We start from the raw sequence: 24,677 nt of genomic DNA, 5'->3' as shown, positions 1-24,677 counted from the left end.
CCTAGCTCTGCCAGGGCTTCCTCCACTGTCACCCTCCAGAGAGACACATCTTCCTTTGTATCCAAAACCTACTTCATGCAGGACTCCAGGACTCTACACACATCTTTTGGGGCATATTCCTGGGAGAGCAAAGGTACCAAAAAGTACTCTGATTTCTCTTTTCCTGCAAAAACAAATGCATTCAGTCATCTTTGGCATTGGTCGCTAGTTTCTAAAAAAAATTTCTCTTTCTTGCTGCTTACATCGCAGGGAACCTTGATTCTTTTTCATACTCACTATGCCGGCTCAAATTCTATACCTATAGGTTAAGATGTGATCATCTGGCATTTGCAATAAAATACACATTGAAAGAACTGAAAAAAAAAAAAAAAAAAATTCAATTAAGTGCAATAATACACCTACCCATGATTTCACTATGAACTGGCCTAGTTTAAAAAACTGAAAAAACTATTTTGCTTTTTATTCAGCCTTTTGCTTTCATACAAAAGGCCCACACAAATCCATTATTTAGTTAAACAAACTAAATATATTCTCACCTGCAAAACCAACCAACTGTAAAATCAGAGAAATGCATTTTTTTCCTGTCTTTACATTAACACTAGCTATTACATATAACAATGTTTAGTTAAAAATAATACAAATAATACGTAATTATTTTTGAGGACGTGTTTATCTCTAAAAGGAATTAATTTTCAAGAGGGTTATACACATTCATCCACTGTGCTGTTGGACAACCCAAATACATTACATATTATATTATCTGTATTCTGGATGGCCAGTAATGTCAATATTGATTCCATAGATAAAGCACATCATCTACAAGGATCACAGCCATATCTTTTCTTTACTCCTGAGGAGCACAGTGAATGTCTGGGCCTGACATATTTATCACAGGGAGTCTTGAGCTTATCACTTGGCCAAATTCACTGTATAATTCTTTGAGCTCTTAAAGAGGAATATGCCATAAGGCATGAATGAAGGGCTTACAAATTCAGCCACAGTATACTTCAAAAGGCTACCAATCTTGTGGGCAAGTTATTCTTAACAGTAAGTGATCAGTGTTCAAAAGGTCTGTGACATTAAAGATTAAGGACACAGTTATTTTTCAGCTGAAGTCTTTGTGACTCATTTACTACGATAATTTTCCACATTTACTTGTCTTTGCTTTCCCTTCAGCAAAATGGGATCATTTACCAATACAGCCGATACTCACTGTAAAGTACAGGTTAGAGGTAACACTTTGATGTGTTTTATTATTACTTGCAGAATTTCCCATAATGTCAATGGAAAAGGCAAAATGTTTCAGAAAAGTAGAAATGTTCAAATGCACAAAATGCAACACGCTGACAGAAATGTCATTCATTAATATTTATTACTCAAGCAAATATCTTTGGATGAAAAATGATATAAAAACATTATCATCATCAACATACTTGTCCCTGTAGAACATTTCTATGTGAGCCATATTAGGAAACTTCTACTAATCCAAACCTCTAGAAGCATTTTAGCTACTAATCTGGATGAATTAGGTCACTCCTGCTCAGTTACATTCATTACATGACAGAATTTTCTTCCCTGAACTCTCTAAACAAAACTTTTCATTTACAAAGGTCCTAATACAAATTTTGCTGGGAGTTTTCAATGACTGCAAGTGGAGAAGAAGTTTCCCTGAAAATTAATTTTTTTGCCTGTTTGGAAGTTCTACCTCTTTACCAGCCCCAGCCCCTCACTTTCTCCATATTTCAATCAAATCTGAGATGTAGTTTAACAGTGTAAGTGGATGAAAGCCAGAAACAATGTATAACACAGGCTGAACTGGATTCATAGGTGATCCTCACTGCCAGCAATCAACTGATTTCCTAACGTAGAGCCAACCTTGGAGCACAGTAACACCCACCTGTATTTAATGACTGTTACAAGAGTCAAATCCTCTGTGGAACATACATTGCATTAAGCTCCTAATTACTAGTTTCAACTGAAATGCTTTGACGACTGTTAAAACATTGAGAAATGATAACATAACAGAAGCTCTCAGGAAATGTTATTCTTAACACCCAACAGATTATTGATTCCTCTACTTAGGAGCAGCAAAGTAACAAGAGTTCCAACCTTAACTTAGGCAGCTCTGTCTATCAATTAGAACCAACAGTAAACATTTTAACCGCAACAAGAGACAGCATCCATCACCCTCCAAGAACGCTTCAATTAACACAACCACGGACCCCCTTTGGTTGAACACGGTATTTAAGATAGAATTCATGAGCTCTCTAATTTATGATAGGTTATTGGATAACTCTTGTTAATTATAGCTACACAATGTCAAAATTAATGATTTTCCCACCCTCTTTCAACTTGAGAATGAATTCATAACTTATATCAAGACTCAAAAGATGTGCAATTAATATCGTCAGTAACCATTTCACAAAAGAGATTCGTTAAAGGCAGGCATGTGGACACAATTAGTGTATCAATTAATGTTGCTGTTACTTGATCTATAAATTATTGAAAAACTCGTAACTACTGCAAGGAAACAAAGCAAATCCACTCCCCATCAATGAAATAACCTCCTGACTGTGCCCCTCTTTCATCACTCTTTAGATCAAATTTGAATTTTGCTGGATTCCATGAATCTTAGCTGTGTCATCGGAAAAATGAACCTACACCACTCTGACTACTTGAAATGCCTCATTACAGTGACAATGCTTTAATTGTTGTTAGCTGATCATAATGTTAAAAAAAGGTTAAATAACTAAAAATAAAATAAAATCCACCGTCATTGTTCATAGCGCTCATTAATTTAAACTGAAGTTCCAATCTGGAAATGAACCTGTAAAAACTGCATTGAGATTTCTATGTATCAGCAAAATTGTAACTTTCATATCAACCAGAAACCTCCATCCCACTCTCAAATTTAGCAATGATTAGTCCAAAGATTAGATTCACTTGAGGTCTAAGAAACCCAAAACAGGACTTGGGTAGCATTAGGGACCTATGATGAAAACTGAAAATGACAAAACATAACCTTGTTTAAAGGCTGCTTATCCCCAAAGGCTTTTAAACTAACTAGGTACCTCCTGTTTGATCTTAGTACGACTAGAGTTTTGCTTCTGGGGATGCGAAGGTTTTCCTTTAGATAGTTAGACAGACTCCAGTCTCTCATTAGAGTTTAAAAGACCCAGGAAAGAGATGTGACTCTGCCAGAGGCCCAATCCGATATATAGGAGAATGGTTCTGGAGCCACTGCACGCCTTTTAATTAGGGGTCAAGACAGTTAAAATGGGACACTTAAGCTTTTTGCCATTCTGATCCCAAGAGGATCAAACTTGGATCTTCTACCGCCAAGAAAGCACTGCCATGCAACTCCCTCTGCTCTGCTGGTGCAAGCTGGGTAATTCCTTACCTGGCATTAAACAGCCCCCTGAGCGGAGTCCGCTCTCGCTTTCCCTCCTCAACCACAGCTTCAGAACTTGTGTATTCATTCAGTCAAAACGAAGTGCCCAACTCATGGCTGTGAGAAGGCGTCCAGCTCTGGTACAGACATAGCACATCACACCCTCTCTAAATTTCATGTTCCTACTGGCTAGTTACAGCAATCCCCAGCTTGGCGGCCTGCCTACTGTGAAATCTGTTTCCAGATGCCACGTGCTTCCCACAGATTACAGTGGAAACCTATTAAATAAGGGAATTTCACCCATGGGGATCCTTAGCATCAATGATCGTTATGCTGATTGTCAACATGCCTGAGCTCCTCTTTGCATCTTGCCTCCATTTTTAAAAGTCCCTGTAATTTTGAAAATTGACTGAAGGGGATATAATGAGAGATGATTTTGCAAAAAATCCTAAGCTTCGAACAGAATAATTACTGAATTTAAGTGCAAGAGGAAGAAACCAAATTGCTAGAAAAGTCTCCCGGCCTCTCCCCAAGCAGGTGCAGATCTGCATTCAAATCTGGTAGCCTAGCTCATTTCTTTACTGACCTCCCATTTCAGTTTTCCTGTTTAAGTTAATTTTGCAAGAAGAGATTTTCCAAGGCAGTTGTCAGTGTGGATTCAACATCAATGCAACACACTTCCCCCAAAGAGGTTTCTAAATCAATTTTAATTCCAATAGGCTCAAGTAAATGTTTTCAATTTGATTCAATAATCCATACACACTTATAAAATGGCTTTTCCCCATGTACTACAAGACAAACATGGTTTATGTTTCTAACAACTTTGGCTAATAAAAAAATTCTAATTTCCTATCCTGAATGGTACAAACACGTAATTTTTATTCACCTCTCAATGAACCAGATGACATAAACAAATGAAATAAAATCAGCCTTTAAGAGCATTATTTGAATCATTAATTCTCTAAATGCTTCTTGAAGAACATATGATTTTTGGCAAACTCATAAGAAAAAAAAAAATCACTAAAAAAGTCCTAGAATAGAGCTTTCCAAATCTCCTGAGAATTTTGCATTCTTTCCCTTTAGAGAGCAACATGAAACCCCTTCAAGATGTCTTTTAAAATTTGAGCAAGTTCTCAAAATAGGTAATTACACCACAGTTACTAGCAGATATCAGCCAAGAGTGGCATGAAGATTACGGCTGGAGGTGGGGGATGGCAGAAATATAATCTCCACTAACAGTATCTAGTGCGTTGTAAGCCCCTAAGATGGAATAAAGTTTAGAAAGGAGGGCTGTAGAGGTCAGGGTGAAACACAGGTCCTCAAATGATAAGCTTCTTCACAGTACATGGGAGCAAGAAGTGACAATCTGGAGAGGAAAGGAGGTGCTTCGCTCGCCTCCATTTTTGTAACTGTGTCTTCAAGTCAGTTAAAACTCCCACCCTCTGCTGGGAGTGTGACCAGGGAGGATTTCTAGAGCCCAGCAAATTCTGGATCCATCAGATCAATGTTGACTGAATAAAAGGCAAAATTAGTACTTAATTTTTTAACAGCCTATTTTTAAGATTATCGAGGGTGATAATGTTAACATACAAAATTAAAATTTGATATTATGTTAATATTGAACTTACCTATAGTACATTAGAGTTTCACAGCTGCGATTCTACTTAAATAGCAGCTTCTGAGAGGATTTTGTATGCAAGTCCTTGTCCTGACTATAGTAAGAATCTTTTAGTGTTGGAACAGAATACTGTTTTACAAACCAGCTCTGATGACAACACAGAGAAACTGAAGAGTTGACCATGACTAGAAAGCTTATGTCTGTAAAAACACTGTGCCTAATGGGAAATGTTTTAATAATCTCTTGTAAGAGAATTGCTCTGCATATGACTACAAAAAAAGGTAAGCGTTCCCAACACATAAAAGAAATATTTGGTAAAATCCGTAACTTTGCAGGAGCGTTAATGTCATTTGCCTCATCTGCAGCAGAAATCAAACTATTTCCCTATCACCCAAAAATCAGTAATTTATGCAACAGAGCCTAAAAACAGTTTCAAGAAACCATAAAAGAACTTCAAACACACATCACACCCCGCTGCAGGGAGTTAGTCTATCCCAGTAGCAGGACTTCGCATTTGCACTCACTGAGTATCATGAGACTCCTCCCAGACCTTTCCTCTAACCTGTCCAAGTTATCAAATTGTTTGCTTAACTAACGATATTACAGTGCCTTTAACTCAAGGTAGGCACTATACCACAAACATACAAGTCACATCATCTGAATAACCATCATTTTCTTTTTGGCCATAGTACTTCGATAAGAAGAGCAGCTTGCATTTATCTAACATTTTATCATGTTTTATATTCAGATACGTTACAAATCTTAGGAATTAAGCTTTGTATTACTTCAACACTTCAAATAAGAAACACTACCTTACTATATCCTTATATAGATATAGAGAGCGCTAAAGATTTAGATGACACTACACAGAAGACTTATGCTGAGATCAGGAAAAGAACCCTGTCCCATGCTCTAACTCCGTACTAATCCTCAGCCCCTTTCAGTCACCCTAAATCTTCAGCATGGGATACATCTGTGGGACAGACATTCCGTTAGGAAGTTATTATCAAGCTTACTGCTCTTTCTCAGCGCCGTGCTGTGAACTGCAGATGGCAGGAGAACTACCAGAATGACAGATAATACAGCAAAAGAGGCCACTCCTTGCTCTGGATGGAAATGGTTGCGTGGCTCTTGCAGAAGTACGACAAAACCTGATTCACTGGAAATACACTAGAGCTGAAATTTCTGTTTATAAAGCAAAGACTAATTTCTTGGGAATACTCAGTTCCATTGCATAATCAAACTCATTGATTAGTAACATTAGAAACTTCATGTTAGTACTTGCTACCTGTCACTGCTTGCAGTTAATGAACTTGGGCAAAAAAAGCAGAAAAAATCCCCTGCCTGTTTTTCACACGCCCATCATTCACAGTATACAGGGGAGGGCTCATTTGTTGAAATATACGCAAATGCAATTCAATGACAAGTAAATGAGCACACCAAGTTTCTTTTGACTTTCATTATGTGGGATTTGAATAGCAAACACTGCCTGAATTGTATACCTTCTCTGTATAAAGCATTCACTGTACCACAAGGCCTTCAGATGGCTGGATGTGATCAGATGCACTCAGACTTGCACATACAATAGAACAAGATTAATTCTGGAGATGTGCTACTGCCATACACTGTCCCTTCCAGTTCTTCAGATACTTGTACACACTGCAAGGAGCTCTGATCGCTGCCATAGAACATATTTTATACTTCTTCTCAGCAGTAAAGGCAATTCTCAGAATTTCCATTTGGGGGATAGAATCAGATTTTGTGCAAAGAAGCATTCACTTACTATGATTTATGAAAATGTTTTTAGAAGTTGGATGCTGAATATTTTATTAACATAAACATCAAGTTCCTAAAACAGTTGTTTGCCATTTTCAAAAGTTTCACCCTCCAGCAGAATAACATAGGAGACACACATCAAAAATATGTTACCCGCATTGCAAAGAACTGACATTTTTAAATTTCCTGCCTGCCCCAAAATACTGAATGATCATACAACCAAACTGCCTTTACTTTCTTTACTTGCCTTGAACATCTCCCTCAGATCACATTCTCATTTACATCAGTTTCCCTATTTTTGCCTTTCCAAACTACAGCTTTTTTGTCTTAAATGAATCATTTTCTCCTTGTGAGTTTAGGCCTAGAGTAGTCGTAAGGATTCTAAACCATCTTCCCAAACAAATGCTTAAAAATGTTTAACTGCTGTGTCTCTTTTTAAAAACACTAATATAAAGATTTCTGATACAAAAGCTATAGTAAACACAAAGCCTTAATTATTGGTTTGGTAGAATCGCTGCAGTAAGAGGTATAGCTATCCAGAAGTTGAACAAGTTATTGATCAGATATCTAAGACAAGTAAAATTTGCAACACACACACATATATGAGCAAAGATGAGAAATTTTTTTTGTCTTAAAAAAATATAAAAAAATCCTCAGAAGTAAATGGCTAAATTATATACCCACAAAGAAGAAACAGGATGACAAAATGAAAAGCTCACAGGAAAGTTCAAATCTTGCTGCCTCAAGTATTAGAACCATTACATTATTTTTTCTTTTTGTTTCATTTTTATTTTATTCAAGCAATTCATATTAAATCTGTTTTCAATCTCAATTTCATTATCAGTATAGGTTTAAAAAAAAAAAAATCAAAGATGGCTACACAGAACAACATGAATTACCCCTAGAATTCAAGGTCTTGTCATCCAAGTTCATCAGTACTTAAAACCATAAGCAATAAAAATACTGATAAAAATGGATGGATAAAAATCCCTGCTAAAAATCTTTCAGTACTCCTATTCATAAGAACCAAATTCATATTGTCCCATTTCTCATGCTTAGCAGTCCAAAGAACTGCCCTACAATCTGATGCAAAATTGTAAATACAAATATGAACTTATCCAACCATGCATTTATTCATAGCTTCTCCTTAATTTTGAGTTTTCCTCCTCTTTGTTTATATTTCCTTTATCAGATGACAATTAATGTCTCTATAGATTGCTACTGAGTTCTCTGTAACTTCACAAAGTGTTGGCAAGATTCAACCTCCAGTAACAGTGCATTTAAGCTCTGGTTAGCTCAAAACAAAGTAGAAACAAAGCCTTTAGAAGAAAATTTATTCATCAACAGAGAAAAAAAGTTATCCTTTGCTAAGAGTAATTTTAAAAATTGTAGTTCCATTTGTGAAACAACTGCAGTATACAAATAGAGTAAAAATTAATGAACTGTAATACACGAGTTCTTTCTTACTTTTAAAATATATTTCAATAAGATATATTTTTAATGTCAGAGAATTAAATCCCATGTTCCCACACCAGACTTCCACTGGGCTTAAAAATTGTACTTTCACTGAGCGCACAGATAACAGAAGAATCACAGATGCTTAAAAGGTGGCTGATGTAGGAGCTGATTAAAGAACAAAATACACACAAATAAAGAGAAATGAGTCACTACCTTTCTTTTTGGAGTCTTTCTTTGTGCTGGTTTTAACAGCCACTTGAAGTTCTGTCTCAGTTGACATCCTATATCCTTAGTCCTCTTCACACAGATCCAGGATCTCGGTCAGGCTCATTTAGAACGTCTCTCCAAGAGAATAATTTAGCCTTTCAGATACTATAACCCAAACAGTTCATCTCATTCACTCCTTTTGAGTGCTGTTAAAGAAGGAAACAAAAAGTAACTGTCATTTTCTGAGTTTAAAACATAAAAGAAAAAAAAAAGGCAAACCAATGCAAGCTTACTGAGAAAGAAACCTATGAAGTTCTCCATCTACAGAGTCAATTGCCCACAATTTTAGATGCTTAAACACAGTCATCTAGTCCTGTTTGAGATGTTTTGGCATATCTGAGATGTCTTCACAGGCTAGAGACACCACACAAGGTGTACAGAAGACCTGTACTTCTGGACCAGCAGCTGGAGGACAAAGACTATGATCGGGGAAGTAGCTGGAAATGGCACCAAAAGCAGAACATTCCGCAAGGACTCAATTCTTAAATGCAACAATTGCAAGGTAAAAACATATTGCCAGATAGTAAGTTCAGATTTTTACTCCTCAAATGCTCTTTGAACGCTTTCATTCTCCTACTTGAACAAAGACAAATGAAAAATGTATTCATTATTCATACTAAGAACATCACACTCTACCATTCCTCTTGCTTATGATAATGTTTCCAGCATAAAAGAATCTGCCTCTATGTAAACAAAGCTGTAATTCTTAACGCCCATCTAGTAATTTTTCTTGTAAAGAACTCTGAAAATACAGTTCATTAAACCTACAAAATACAAATGGGATAGGGGGCAAAAAAGATACCATTCAGAGAGCAAACTACAGCTTTACATAACATGTGTTTGTTGGGGAGATACACAAATGCACCAGCTGTGAACCCACAGCAATAACTGCAGAAATGTGCTGGAGCAGTATGAGGAAGGCTGGCTGTAAGGCTGCAAGTAGGACTGGGGATGTATGGGCTCTGGAAGCAAGGAATACACAAAGAATAAACAATCATGCAAAGAATAAACCATTACTCTAATTCTTATTGCTGCTCCTTCTTGCTTTGAAGGATGAGCCACCTACTTCAGCCAGTCTGTTGAGGACAGAGGACCATACTGTCCCAAAGCCATTTGTCATGATGTTCCCTCACTAAATGCATCTTCTTATTGCCCTTTCTTTTTGTGAAAAAGTTCTCGTTATTAGCACAATTACAGTGAAGTCCATCTGGCCTGTCTGAACAGCTGCCCAGTTATTAAATAAGCATTTAATAAAGAAATTAACCCACCATATCAGCTGGTTAGCTGGCCAGAAATTAACTACAGTTATAGTTATTTACTAATGTCCATTCTCTGTCATTTAAGAAAGTAATACACTGCAAACATTGAAATAATTTTGACAGTTCAAATCACTTTTCACAGTAAGGGCTGTGAAGCCACTAGTACTTTCAAATCCAGGCTCTTTTAACATTTTAAAATGCTTTAGTAACATTACACTGCCATGCACCATCTGAAGTGATTTAATATTGCTGAAGTGTGTCAGGGGCTCTCTTTAATAAGCTCTTCAAATCTGTATGTGTATTATGGAATATTCAAAGATAGCTTTTCAAAATCTGCTGAACTGATTTTGAAATACAAAATTCCCTGTTCCTCCTCTATGGAGTCTGAATACGTGCCGCATAGCAAAAAGGAGGCAAAATAAAACAACTTACAAATCAGAGTTGCAGTGCTTGCTAAATACACCTTCTTGGATCACCTGAATAAACTAAAAGCTTTTTGATTAACATTCTTAGTTAAGAAAACCATAGAAAAGGACAAAGCAAATGAAGGTTGATCACAGAGAGAAAAGGAATAAGATAACAGCCCCCAAACTGACAGCCTTTCCAGATGTGAAGCACACTTTGGCCAGGTCCAGGGAGATGTCTCTCCCCCAAACATGGTCACGGTGGGATGCCACGTGCGGTGACTGCTGGGCCCCCGGCACAGATCGATGCGTTCACTGTGCGGCCAGGGAACCACCTCACCCCATCGTCGATACAGTCGCTCTTAACTTACACTTGAAATCCCCCCACCAAACAGGGAGAAAAGCGCTGCAGAGAACAGATGTCCCTCGCAACCCCCATCTCCGGCCCCTCCCCCTGCACACAACCCAATTTAATAATATTTAGTTTTACAGCACAGTAGGGATGCATCAGTCTTTACAGTTCATTGGCACTTAAAGCATCACTCAAGTCACAGCTGGATTGACAGTTTATTTTTCTAGAATTTGGATTTACATTTACCTAAAGGTTAACTGCATAACTTTACAAGAAGCACTAACATGAACCACTTAACAAAAGGAAAATATTTATAATAGGTCCATTTATAAAAAAAAACAAAACAAAGGAAAAAAAATAAATGCAAAATACCCCCACGGTCAAGAGTTAAGCAACTTTTAATGTCTTAGAAGACTGTTGTAGGTACAAAGCATCAAGAACATAACCTCCCGTTGCCAACTACGTTCAACAGGATAGTTGAAATAGTAGCATCTGAATGGCACTGAATATTTTAAAATAACAACATATGACTGCTATCTCATTTGAAACTCTCCAGAAAACCTATATCCCCTCGAGGCTATCCCACTGAGTAATATTTTTTAAAATAAATGCATGTCTATTTTTGGACAGGTTCACATATTGATTTACTTTAAAACCTAATCAGGTCATACTCTCGCAGGCTCATAGATCTTTGAATAAAGTAATAGGTATCTTTGCACAGGAGCACATAAACATCTGTCAGATGCAAGCTATAGTTCAAACTGAATTTGCTACAGAGACAATTCCTCCGAAAGTATAGGTCTTTATGTAAGCTACATTAGTAAACTTTCATACACTGTCCATATTTCAGCCGTTTATTACCCAGATGAGAATGGCAGTCAATCTGCTCTTCACCGCAACAGCTTTTATTGTCTCCTCCAATCTAGGTCACCGCTATTAAATACTACGGTCTTCCAACTATGGGAAGTACTGCAGCATGTGTTTTATCAATGAGATGCTATTTTCTTTGATCAGTTCTGCCACATTTTTCTCCCTGCTCTAAAGACAAAATTTTGTTAGCTGCATTAAAAAAAAAAAACCATCATCTTACACGTATCCACTCTAACGATCTTCTTGTGTGCCTTGTTACTGTTCCAGCTATTACAATGTTATGTGCATGCCTCAGCTTTTCCTGAAGAGGATTCAGAGCTCTTCGTTTTAACAAAATACTGACATTTTCTGTTCCCTTATTAAGTGGCTACAGCAGGAACACAATCAGCCCATTCTGGAATTAACTGGCTTTTAATTCCAAGAGAAGTCTTAAGCCTGCATTCTGCATTACTCCTACGCCAGCATAAAACCTAAAGCCTTAGTGAAGAAATATTTTTGTAAATTCACTTTGTAGTTAGGATTAACACAGGTTGGACCTTTTATGCACAGGGAAATTAGTTACATGCTCCGCCCGCCTCCCCCACGCATTTGTAAAACAACAATTTCTGTCAAATCATTTGTCTTTTCAACCATGGTTGAGCAAGCTCATGAAGGCGTTATTAGGAGACTTCCCCTGGCCCAAGTTATGAAGGAGGTCAGACAAGATGATCATAATACTTCCCCTCTGGCTTTAAAATACATGAATTTATTAATTTTCTTCAGGGCTTCAAAACTTAAGAAGTTCCCTCCCCTGAAACCAGTTTCCATCTGCTTATGTAAAGGAAAAGCAGTCTTAGAAAGGATTTGAAACTAAGCCCCGGCATTCCATAGGTATTTAAGTTCTCCGCAGCCCCAAAGTGGGATTTGACAAGAGGGTGGTACCTCCCAAACCCTGGTTTGACAAAACAAAAACCATGCCACCATCCTTAGCTCTTGCTTTTATACCTCTGAAGTTTTGCAATTCATTTCCTTTCCTCCAAAGCACCCAATATAATCACCTGTAAGGGAATGTTGAGGCCCATGATATTGCAAGTGTTAAACAAAGCCCAAACATATTAAAAGGGCAAAATATAAGTGGCATAATTATTTTTAAAGTGCTGTGATCCTGGAAAACTGAAAACAGTTCAAGAGCGAAGGGCTGCTATTCAGGGAGAAAAATGTTACTCATCAACTTCTCACCTGACCACAAAGCCGAACAGAGAACTTCAGTGGGACCGCACAGGAACAGACAGTGGAAAAACCCATCCTGGCCACCAGCGCCCTTTATACCCTTCCAGAGAGAGAAGGCCATGAAACCCTTTGGAGCTGCTCACAATGTTTTGTACTCATCAGCTCATTTCCCTAACGGTCAGGTCTTGTGAACATCCTGCAGAAAGCTACTTGGTATCAGAGTTACAGGACACACTTACACTAATTCCAAACTGAAACCCGAGCGACTGGTCCAAACCCCACTGATATATTTCAGTTAATAAGGCCTATAAGTGAGAATGAGAAAATGAGGAAGATGAAGTAAAAGAGGGAGCTTAAGATACTGACACAGAGGAGAAAATGAAAAGGAAAAGTAAACAGAAGATGTCTGTGTAGACATTTCATTAAAGCAAATTCTATAACAAAGTGTTTAGCCGGGAAATCTAAGCCAGCTCATGCATTAAAATTCTGGCTAGCCTGCAAAACAAAACAATCTCCGTTAGACTGTTGCATGTGCCCAGCCTCTTTTCCCTAGTTTTGTCATTTGCCCACAGAACAGCATAATAAACTGTTTTTAGTGACAAAGTCAAATGACTCTGTCACAGCATGGCATGCCAATCACTGCTTTTTCCTGCAATTTCTTTACTGGTATGTCTGTAGCCTGTAAAGGTGAAAGCAAGCTTACTGCTCATGCGCACAAAGAGATCTCCCACAAAAATTCATTCCCCCAGCAGACATGCGGAAAGCCAAGTGCCCAGTTTAGCTCCTCGAATCTCCCCTTACAAACTGCAAACGCTCCTCTGAAACCCAGCACCCTACTTCTGCCTCCTACTAAGTTACACAGCTTGCAAAGACTCACAACCGCTCCATATTTCATACTTAGTTTTGTTTGCTCTAAAATGAGCAAGTACTCCTGTCCACCTCTAATTTTCTATATATAAAGATGAAGGGAGGAGATTTATGTGCTTTATTATGCTGTCTATACTGTTTGTAGTGGGACACCAGACCAGCACTTCCTGATTAACCCTTTTTAATTCTTCCAACATCAGAAAACTACTTAGTACTCAAACCATAACATTTAATTTCCCATTGTATATAGTTGCTATTTGTTCAGTTGTATTTATAAAATACTTCTCTTATCTCCTGAAAACAAGCAGCTTGTTTTTAAAAAAGCGACATGCAACTATGGCCAATAACACATTTTATTAAATTTATTGTGGTTTGCAATATGCTTCATTATTCTATCTCTAGGGCATCTTTCAGGCATGCTACCCAGTTCCTCAGATTGTGTAAATAGCACCACTGAAGCTGATTTACCACTAGAAGAGCATCTTGCCAAAAAAATGACCTATAAAATATTTCCAAAGTAAGATGTTTATTAGTATTCCAATGACAGCAGGAATAATTACTAAAATTCCTCCTGGAAATCACTCCATGTAGTGGTGAATACTAGACTCTACCTCACCAATTATTCACCAGAAGTGCTGTGAATTTTCTACTCACTAGAAAGTGCTGACTGGATTAAAAACACGCTTTTCACAGTAATGAATTGATTTCATCAACATTTTTAATGGGAAATTACTAACATTTCATTTTAATATTACAGTTTCTATTTTATATTATAGAGGACAGCATTCTGGAAACAAAGGCAAAACAGAACACATTGACCTTGCTGTAACAGTATTTTTGAAATATACTTTCAAAGAATGCCATTTTGCATTCAGGAAAAACTACATACATGATGTCAGTTCGTAATTTCTCTGCGGAAGGATATTCAGATACTTTTAAGAAAAACTGCTAGATTTGAGCCAGTTGCTAAAGACCAGTAGAAAAGTATTTCTATTTTTTCCTTCCATGCTCTCCACATGAAATTCATAGTCTTAAAAGAATTTCTACAATCACAGTGTAAAGCCTTTTTTTAAAAAAAAAAAAAAACAAAACAAAAAAACCCCACCCAGCACTGAGAACCCAGGAATTGCTGCTCTCCCCTGTTCTGCTCTATTGCTGACCAGAACTAGTGCTGTGTCATTCCAGTGCTGCTGTGTTCCCTCCAGTGGGTCTCAGTCTGATTTCCAATAATAAGCTATCAGCTTCAACTCTGTGAAGTAACATTTAACATCCCTTCCAGAGGTTTTGTTAACACCTACCTCTTCTTTGAGCTAGGTATATACCTGGGAGCATCATCAAACAACGTGAGTAGCATTGCTTTCAGGAGTCTTGCAAGGCTAGAAGGGACAGAATCAAACCCCAAACCTATTGCCACTGAAAATTAAAGGCTGGAAATCAAAATGGAAATGACAGTTATTAAAAACCGTCGTGGCAGCACTGTATGCCTTCAATTCCACAAGAAAGCATGCAAGTCTGCTGGACAAGTGCATTTGCAGCCTTGAACGAAACAAGTCAGTCCTGGAAAAGGCTAGACACGCGCTGGCTTCCCAGCACTCTCCCCCCAGCCCCTGGGAAGGCAGCAATGCACAGGCTCATGTTGGCTTCTCCTCTGCCTGTGTGGCAAAGAACCCAACTCCAGTGCAGGGAGCTGAAAACAAGTAACACCCCCGCTGTGTGCTGGGGGTATAAATACAACACACATTGTTCCTTTAGGCGTATTTTCCTGCTCCGAGATGCAAAACTCCACTCAAAGTGCTATTTGTAAGCTTTTGCAGGGTATTCTATAGAAAAGAGCACTGCCACTGAACAGCACAGGCTTAAAAACTTTACCTCATTCCTCCAATACCGAGAGGCTGCTATGTTACCAGATAACATAGGAAGTCAGATTGGACTAGAGATTCCCTGTGCTTACAGTGAAACTGAATTACCTAAATGCTTTTCCTATATGAATAGCATTACACCAAGACTTCACAATACCCAGATTACTACATTGTTGACCCTGAAGCAGAAAAGAAAAATAATTTCTAATAATGCTGTGTAAGAGCAAACAAGAAACAAAACTCACAACTGCTACAAATGCTGCCCAGGCACAGCCCAACTGCTATCTGAGTTCCACTAGCAGAAAACTGCCTTACCTACATTAAAGTCAATAAAGTCACACCAGCACAAAATCAATAGTGTTACATTTGACTTATATTGGCGTAACTCCATTGATTTTAATGGAGTTGGAGTTACACCAATTTTATGCTGGTGTATCTGCATTAGTGTCAGTGAAGTTACGCCGGCGTGACTGATGTAAACAACACCAGACCAACCAACCCCTATATGTCTAAAATTCAATGTCATTAAAGCAACAAGAAAATGCAAATCTGTACATTACCAAAGCAGGGTCTTTGGAATTTATTTTTGCAAAGCAGAAGAATGGCTCTTTTGCGATCCTCTCGACACTACAGAAACGGAGTGAAGACTAAGAAGGCAAAAAGGACAAAGTACACAGTTGGGATCACAGTATTCTGTAATTAGACCTGTTAAATGATTACTAAAGCACGGTGGTGCAATCATCACACTGAAGGAAAGGGAGAAGTATGCAGTCAGGAGCATCACCAGGGAGAAGATAAAAGCAATGTCAGAGACACCACGTTTTATATTTAAATGCAAATTCCTCACAATCAGAATCTGTGCCTTCTAATTGGAAGAAAAGGTTATGGAATTAAATGTCTCACATCCTGGACAGCTCAGCATGTTTTTTAAGTGGCACAGTAAGTTGAAGGCAACTTATTAATCTCCTGTCCTTTACAGAAGTATCTTAATTCAGCTTCTTTTTTTTTTTTTTTTTTTTTTTTTAAATTTCAAGATGACTTCCTTAATACTGCAAGTGAGACTGAACTGGGACTCACCCTCTCATTCATTTTAAATGAAATACAGCACAATACCTACACAAGATCCAAACTTAAGCTATACTTTGAAATCTGAAGTAGAGCTTGAAGTGATGCCTTATACTGGCCTTCTTAACGGGTGTGAATTTTGCACCAACTTTTTCAAGTCCCTTTGAGATTTGCTCAGTCACGAGTTAACCTATACATCATGCCCTTCAATCTTCTGAATGCTTTCTGACATTACAGCAAAGCAAAGCAAACTTTCCCAATGTCAACAACAACAAAAACCCCCTATGCCAGAATTTTTATTCACTGCTATTTTTCAACACTCCGCCCTTGTTCCCTAACAATTAAGTATTAGGAAAATTAATCAGAGGACTTCACCTCGCTGTAAACGGACTTTTGATTTATTACACCAAACCCAACCAGCAGACTTCTACCAAAGTTCATTGACTAGCAGAGCAAAGGGGAAAAAGCTTTCTGGGACCATAAGTATGAGTTTACACATACAAGCAAAAATTATTTTTACATTGACAAACATCAGTATTTTAAATAGTCTTGTAAATGAGTTTTAGCTACAGGAATACTTTTGACAATTCCATTTAAATACTCCAGCCTTCAAACCAGCAATGTCACTCATGAAGATAATTCCACACAACTGCTAAGACGAACAGCAGGCAGACTTCTGAACGATACCAAACAGAAGTATTTGAGAACGGCTGCTAGATTTTACTGAGAAATTTCAAACCAGTCTGATTATGTTATACACTACTCCACAAATGCCTCTGCTTTGTATCAGTAAGAATGTTAACCACTTTAAAAGGGTGGAAGAACCTCCGATAAGAAGTCAGGCTCTATGCATTCTCTGTTTGTGGGTAAGATTCAGCAGTGTTTCTAACTAATAAAAGACAGCACTCTTCCCACAGCTGGAAAATATACTAAAGGGGGGGGAAAAAATATCACCCAACAGTCTAACCCTTGAACCTGCATGGGCCAGGTGTTGTTTTCTGTATCATAATTCCATACAGAGAAACATTCATACAGGGAAACACCTCCACTCTGCTATAACCATGCAACTGAAGGGGTCTACACGACCACATCACGCACTTACAGAATCAAAGCCTAAGTGATCAGGTTTAAAAGTGATTTTACACTGTAAAAGGAGTTACTTAAAAGAAGAATCAAGCCACTGCCAGGCTAAAATGTCAGGAAAAAAAAAGATGCCCCTGATTATTCAGATGGGGAACTCAAGCAGCTAAACGAGTATACAGACCTGCATGAGTGGTAATGCATCACAAAACCATGCTTATTTTCTAAACATTTTTAAAAATCACCCAAGTAGCATGCAGTGAGGAACCATTCACCTTCTACTGTCATGCTACAGTTTATTCTCTCTGGGAAGCAGTTACAGGACAAATGCCAAGCTACAGAAGGTATTTTTCCAGCAGCAGCATCTGGCTTCTTGGCAGACTCCTCAGGCAATTTTATTGGAAGCTTTAGAGATGCTATTGGGTCAGTCCTAGTTATATTGCTCATGAGCTGTCTGGCAGTTTCTTCTTCCTAGATGTCATAATCCTCCTGATTTACCTTGAAGGAATTAGCACACTTTTATCCATTTCAAAAACAGTTGACCTGCAAGGCATTTAAGGGCTATCTACAGAGACATAGTAAAAGTCACTGGTCTAAATCTGTGTACCTTCAAGCCAGCAGCATTTCGGCATCCATTGCCTAATGCATCATCAAGAAAGCAAGTAAGCCATGCAAAAACTGTGTGTGTGTGTCTCACTGGTAAACTGAATGCATTCCTTATCATTAAAGGAAAAAATATAAGATGTATGAAAAATTTAATAGTAAAAAAAAAAAAAAAGGTAAGCTGGGGCAACAGCAAATCTGTGCCTTTATTTAATATGAACTGCTCTCATACAGTGAAGACAGTACTGTGCTGTATCCTGTAGTAAGGGGCAGTGCACAAGAAGTCAAGGAACGCTTCTGGCAGACAGCAAGCATAAATTGAAATACAAGGGGATCCGCTAAGTCAACGGAAGGAAAACAATTTCTGAGAATCTGCTTCTTGCAACTCCTCCATTAAACGCAGTGCCTCCGAGCGTAGAAGGGGCATGTGGAAGTAAAGACAGCCTATGTCCTTTGCTCTCCCTACTGCCTGTCCCTTCCCCCTCTCCAACCCCAGCAGCTAAGATCTGCATTATTCTGCAGCTGTGATCATGATTAATCCTCATCCAGAAGGATGAAAGACAGGATGCTGGTTTTACCCTCCCTCCTTGCATACCAACACAATCAAGTCCACAACGAAAAGGCTTTATGTCAGTTTAGAGCAGTCCTCTGGAATTAATACAGAGAAAGGGGACAGAATGCTATAGAAAATGCATTTCTAGTCCATAACACAGGCGGGATCCTCCTTTTTTTAAAAGAATTCTGTGCAATTACTTACAAGAAATATACTCCTTAATTAAAAAAATATATATAAAATATGCAGATGTGTCCATTAGTTCTACTTTTTTTTTTTTTAAGACTTTCTCACAAAGATATGCCTGGCTGTTTTCTTGTTCCCCCCCTTTTTTTTTCCTTTCAAGAGTTTTCAGAGACATATGAGTAGGAAACTCCCACAAAATCCTGTACCAGCTTATTTTCTAGGAAAAAAGTCCTAATGCCCAAAGGTAAATATTACTGGTACAAGAAATGTACTCTATAATTTAATAAAGGGCTATGGATCTTGGATTTTCAGTAACAGGAGTACACTGAGCAACATAAGAGAAGATTGACAGCACTAAGAAAGATGCACATATCCAGGTCAAGCAAAAAGCCAAACGGAGCTCTGTCATCAGCAGAGTGCAACTAAATCCAACCAGACACAGAATTCAGACTTGCCTAATGAGAACTGACTAATATCATTCTGTTTTACGCAGGGCAAAACATATTCTGATTACAGGCCAGTGGTGCTCGCAAGTGCTAAATTTAGGTATCATTAGGGCCAGGTGAACCATTAAGTGAACTAATCTCAATTTTATCCATAAAGATTTGTACTGTCCACAAATTAACTTCTCAGATTTAAACCATGTATTCACTCTCATTACTTCACATGTCTTTTGGATATCCCCATTAATTAAAATTTCTCAGAATCACAGTATGCATTGACAATGCAGCCTGGGTTTTAAAATGCCGTGCCATGGCACACACTGAAAAATCAATTATTTAGGCTCCAGTACCTGAACAGAAGTTACTGGCACACTAGAAATCAAGCCATATTTTAGAGGAGATGTAGCACAGATTCCCTTGTTTACAAGCTTGTTGCTGCAAGTACTAAGCAATCTCAATGATCAGGTGAACATCTGAATACACGCTGAAGACTAAACTTCCAGTGATGCCCTAGTTTTCACTGACTATACAAATGAGATGAAAGTTGCACACACAGGCAGAGGGTTTCCTGGATGCAGCGAAGATCTAAAATATTTTTATAAACTGCCTTTGGTTATACAGTCTCAACAAGGCCTGTAAGTTGAGAGCACAATCAGGAATAACCATCAAATGAGCGTACTTCAGTACAGAAAGAAAAAAAAAAAAATCAATTAAAAATATACGTAAAATATTGATCTACCTTGCGCACTGCTCTCCTGAAACACCTGGTACACTTAAAACAATGTACATTATATTTGGGGATAATATAACCTAATTTGAAATACTCTGCTATAATGAAAAACAAGTGTTTAGCCAGCCAAGTTTAAAGCCAAAAGGTGAAGAACATCTAATCTAATTAAAATGAGAAGGAATTTAGGAACGCAGAATTTACTTACTCCACTTGGAACGTGGCCAGGACCATTGGGTTGAGCACCCATGCCCTTGTGAAAGGCCCACGAGAACTCAAATGACTACCAGTGGCCAGCCCTCAGCTCTATTTCTCCTTTGAGCAGGGCACCCTTGGCAGCCACATGCCCTCTAGCTAAGCCCCAGGAAAGAATGCCAGCTCCTGAAATGCAGCCTTTCCAGCACCTCCTTGGGACCTTCCTCACGATGCCCAGCATTAGGCAGGCCCGGCCTTGCCCAGCTTATGAAATCAGACAGGCTCTCGGTACAACACGGTGAGACTGCAGATGATGTCCAATTAAAGCCACTGGGATAAATATGCGCTCAATGAAGTTATTGCCTATGTGTCGCTTTAACATTTTGGTTTGTTTGGGTTTTTTCAGTTCCACAGACTAAATAGCAGGCAGCAATAATATTAGTTTTGGAAGAAGTGTGATGTTTGTGTTACCCACTCAAGCTAATTAATGAAAATAATGACAGAGTTACAAAAATCAGAGATGATTAAGAATTTGAAGACCATCCTACCCATTTCTCTGCCAAGGAGGATTTGTTTTGAACAGCACATTCTTCTGTTCTTCATCAGACCTTTTTAAATCATGCCAGCAGTAAGAGTCACATCTCCTTCCTTCAGAAGCATTCATACCTTCAGACTGCTTCAGAGGAATCAGTAAAACCCGAGAATAGAGGTCCTGCCAACTTCATATCATTATTCTGAGTTAACTGCTAGGAGATTATCTTGAGCAATTACTCTCATCCCTTACTGCACACATATACCAAATACCTGTAATCCTCACATAGCTCAACTCTATCAGTGTTAAACCAATCTATCCCCTTCAGATAAGATCTAATGGTAAAATCACATACCACTGGGTTTATAACTCAGACTATTACAGCCTCCATTATTAAATATTGCTTATTATTTTGTACTTACAAAGTCAGGGAGATGTGATTTTATTGCTTGCAAATCATTCTTACATTAGTCTTACGCTGTTATAACTTCACTCTGCTTTTCCAGATAAGCTTTTTGCTTTCTGCATACTTAAATAGTAACTCTAATTATCCTTACTTGATTGCCCTCCCCTTGCAAAGCCTTTCCACAGTATCATCTGCAGTGAATTCTTCATCCTACTTAGATTTTAAAAAGCCCAAGATACATCATATTCTTTAATTTTAATAAAAGCATAGAGGTGGGGTTTTTATAAAAACACACATACTGGGTTCCGTCTTCAGATATATTTTTTCCAAAAACACAGCGAGAAGGGCAGGTTACTGATGATTACATTGGTAATAGTTAACAGTACAGAACAGTGCCTAGCAATAAAGTCAATTAAAAAAAAAAAAAAAAGAAAAAAAAGACTATTGATGTGGTATCAGATCAGCAAAGAAAAGTTCAGTTCATTGTCTAAAAATATTCCTTCTTTTGCAAACTATGCTTATAAGAGTTTTCTGGATTTATTTCCAACCACAGTCACAGAAAACACTTTATACTTCTAGGTCACAGGTACACAGAAGCTACATGAGGCTACAGAGTAGCTACAATTCATGATATTTAATGCATTAACTCAGGTAATCCATTCAAAGAAATGCAAGTTACAGATGCCAAAAACGTAACAATAAAATCAGAGTCAAAACTAATGTTTCTTACAAGAATTTTATTAGTCTTTTTGGTCATTTTTATAGAGATTTTGCTATTTTGATTACTGATGACGTATTTTGGTTTAATTATACTGGTCTTTGGTAACATCATGTGTTGTTAAAGTTGCCTGACATTTCCCATTATGAATTCTCTTTTTAGCTCCTTATAACTTTAACAAACCAAAGTATATCTACTGAGAGCTGACATCTTGCATGCCACTTAGCGAAAGTAGTGATACATACAGTTCAATCTCCCAAGACCTCATCCTGCTGCCCTGAGGCATGAGATCTTCCCTTCGTCCTCCTACCTTGCTCAGTAAGCAACAAAGTTTCCTACAGACAGTGACTGCCTTTATCATGCAATCCTGATTTTGATCCTCCAGCTCAGATTTGTTCTTTTGCACTAAGACTTTACATGAAGATAAAAGTTACTATGTGACTGCATACACAACTTTGCATTCAGTTATCTTCCATCTGGACAATGTTAAATTTAGCATTTCTTTACTGATGTGCTTGGCTCTGTAATAGTAATTTACATTTTTATGTATGTGTGTAATAACATACAGGAAAAAGAGGCAACACAGGTGTACCACAACCATATTGCAGTGTCTTCTTGAGTTCAGCTTGTAAGCTGCATTCTTTCAGCACCTACTCCTGCAAAAGTTACTTTAGCAATAGGTGGTAAGAGTCTGGCAGAAGTGACTATCCCTCAAAGAAGACTTTGGCAGAGAAGGACAGGAAAGAAAAACAAGAGGTCCAGTTGTAACTGTGACTTTCAGGTCTGTTTCTGTCAAAGTAGTATCAAAAAGTGCTTGGAAAAACAAAACAGTCTTGAGGCCCTGAATGCTCGCAGAGGGCTTCTATTATAAGGAATGCGCTACTTCATTAAATAAAACCAACCAACCAACCACACACAGTAGTCCATCTTTGAGCCAAAGACTTTCCTTAGGAAATGTGACATTCAGCCAAGAAAAAAGCTTCTCTCTCATCTTCTCCATTCCTCTCCATATATTATACACCACTGAAGACTGGTGGTGCTTTCACCTCAAAAACCCAACAAAGTACCACAGTCACTCCTGAACCAGCTGGTTTCACATACAGCACCGACGAGAAGGCAGGACAGCAGGATACTGGTTCTACAAGCTCTGGCAAGTCAATCAACAGGGCTGACCTGACCAAACTAATCAACTGGGAATAAAATTCTGCTGCTGTGCACATTCAGCACCAGGATACATTGAGAAGCAGCCTGGCTGAAGAAGGCAAGACTGTTTGCCAGTTTAGTTTCCCATAAGAAGGCTAGCTCAAAATCTTGGAACTGCCCAAGATGATGACAGAGGGAGTCATGAGGGCAAGTTCAGAACACCTGCAATACAGCCTCTGGTACCAAATACACAAGAAAGCATATCTGTGTTCTGGACAGGGTTTTATTTTCCTTTTATTTTCTCCAGATTGATGACTTTGAAAGGAACACGTGCCTTAGGACCTACATTAGACATGTCCCATTGTGATTTATGCTTTACTCTGCTATAAGCCACAGCTCTGATAAAAGCAGAAGTAAACGTATGGATTCTGCTGGCTGGGTCCAGCCGCAGAGACTGAACCTGCACTGGAGTCAGCACCAGGAGGCCAGAGATGGCTCCTCATTGGAGCTGAACAGCTTGGAAACATTGCAAGGAGAATAACTAAGACAGATCCACAGCGACCTTCACAAAAATCTTCACAAAGTTGGCTGTGATTTAAGAGAAAGTTATATGGGTAACAAATGTATTAACAGGTTGAACACCTTCTCAAAGCAAATACTTCATATTAATAAAAGCCTTTAAATTCTTTTTTTTCAGCAAGTCTTAGCATTCCTATCAGGACTGAAGTGTAAATGAAGAACAATTGATGTCACCAGATCATAAGCAAACACAAGTGAGGATGCCTAGCCTTTTAGCAGCAAAGTAACCCTCTGTCAGTCTACTCAAGACCAAACCACAAGAATATTCAGAATATTACTGGAAGAATAATTCTGTTTGAAGCTCAGTAAGCAACGCCTATGTTTTTTATGTGAAGTAATTTGATTCTATTTTTATCCATTAAAGAACATTTGGATTAACAGATTGAAAAAGTTCATTCATGGCTTTATATCTCTATGACTGTTACAAACACTCCCCCCTGCTGCCCATATAATTAACCAAATCAAGGCAGAAATTACATTTACATAAGTCTTGAAAATATTTAAAAATCATCATTAACATGTGTGATTTCATCTTATTTTACTTATGAGTCCAAAGTTCTATCCTGAATGCCATTTCTATAGAAGCTGAGTGCCAAATATTACAAAGTTCCAATTTTACTGTCTATTTAAAAATATCCTGACAGCATTCAGGCAAATTAAATTTAAAATTAAACTTAAAGCAAAGCTTTTGCATGCCACCGTAATATTTTAGGCAACGATTTCAAGAAACGAAAGGCAGAAAACAGACTGTGCATATACTATAGTTCAAAATAGATTCCTCATGTCAAATGGCATAATTTTTCCTTTTTTTGCCATTAAAGAGTTATTTTAAGTCTTCTGCTGAATATATTTACATTCATAATGAAACTTCTTCAGTGGTTCTTTCTGAATTACTATATATGCTTTAATACTGCATACACTAATAGTGTACACATATATACAAATCCACACATAAATATATGTACTCATGCTCACAATATTCATGCAAAAAGAATTATTGGAAGTTTTTGACTGGATGTTACCCCCTGTAAATATGTTAAATGTGAATAGTGCTTATAGCTGGGTTCATTAACTAAAAATGTTGCTGTTGTCTGCACAATTCGTATTGCTCTCAGAA

At 38.0% G+C, this 24,677-nt stretch overlaps 1 protein-coding gene across 21 annotated transcripts in view; it reads right to left on the bottom strand.

Moving 5' to 3' along the window:
* Positions 1–24,677, bottom strand: part of DAB1 (DAB adaptor protein 1) — a 471,933-nt gene that overhangs the window by 111,973 nt on the left and 335,283 nt on the right. For 12 of the 21 annotated variants that reach the window (XM_069788615.1, XM_069788621.1, XM_069788614.1 and 9 more), the window contains one exon: positions 8,457–8,656. In XM_069788615.1, the coding sequence (XP_069644716.1) occupies positions 8,457–8,523 (67 nt within the window). In that variant the 5' untranslated portion in view covers positions 8,524–8,656. Of the gene's footprint in view, positions 1–3,400; positions 3,500–8,456; positions 8,657–24,677 lie in introns of those variants that run through there. The other 9 variants (XM_069788612.1, XM_069788624.1, XM_069788626.1 and 6 more) reach the window with 1 other exon arrangement.

Source organism: Haliaeetus albicilla, chromosome 8 (assembly GCF_947461875.1).
Source record: "Haliaeetus albicilla chromosome 8, bHalAlb1.1, whole genome shotgun sequence".
Taxonomy (NCBI): Eukaryota; Metazoa; Chordata; class Aves; order Accipitriformes; family Accipitridae; genus Haliaeetus; species Haliaeetus albicilla.
This window is presented reverse-complemented; position numbering and strand designations above follow the sequence as displayed.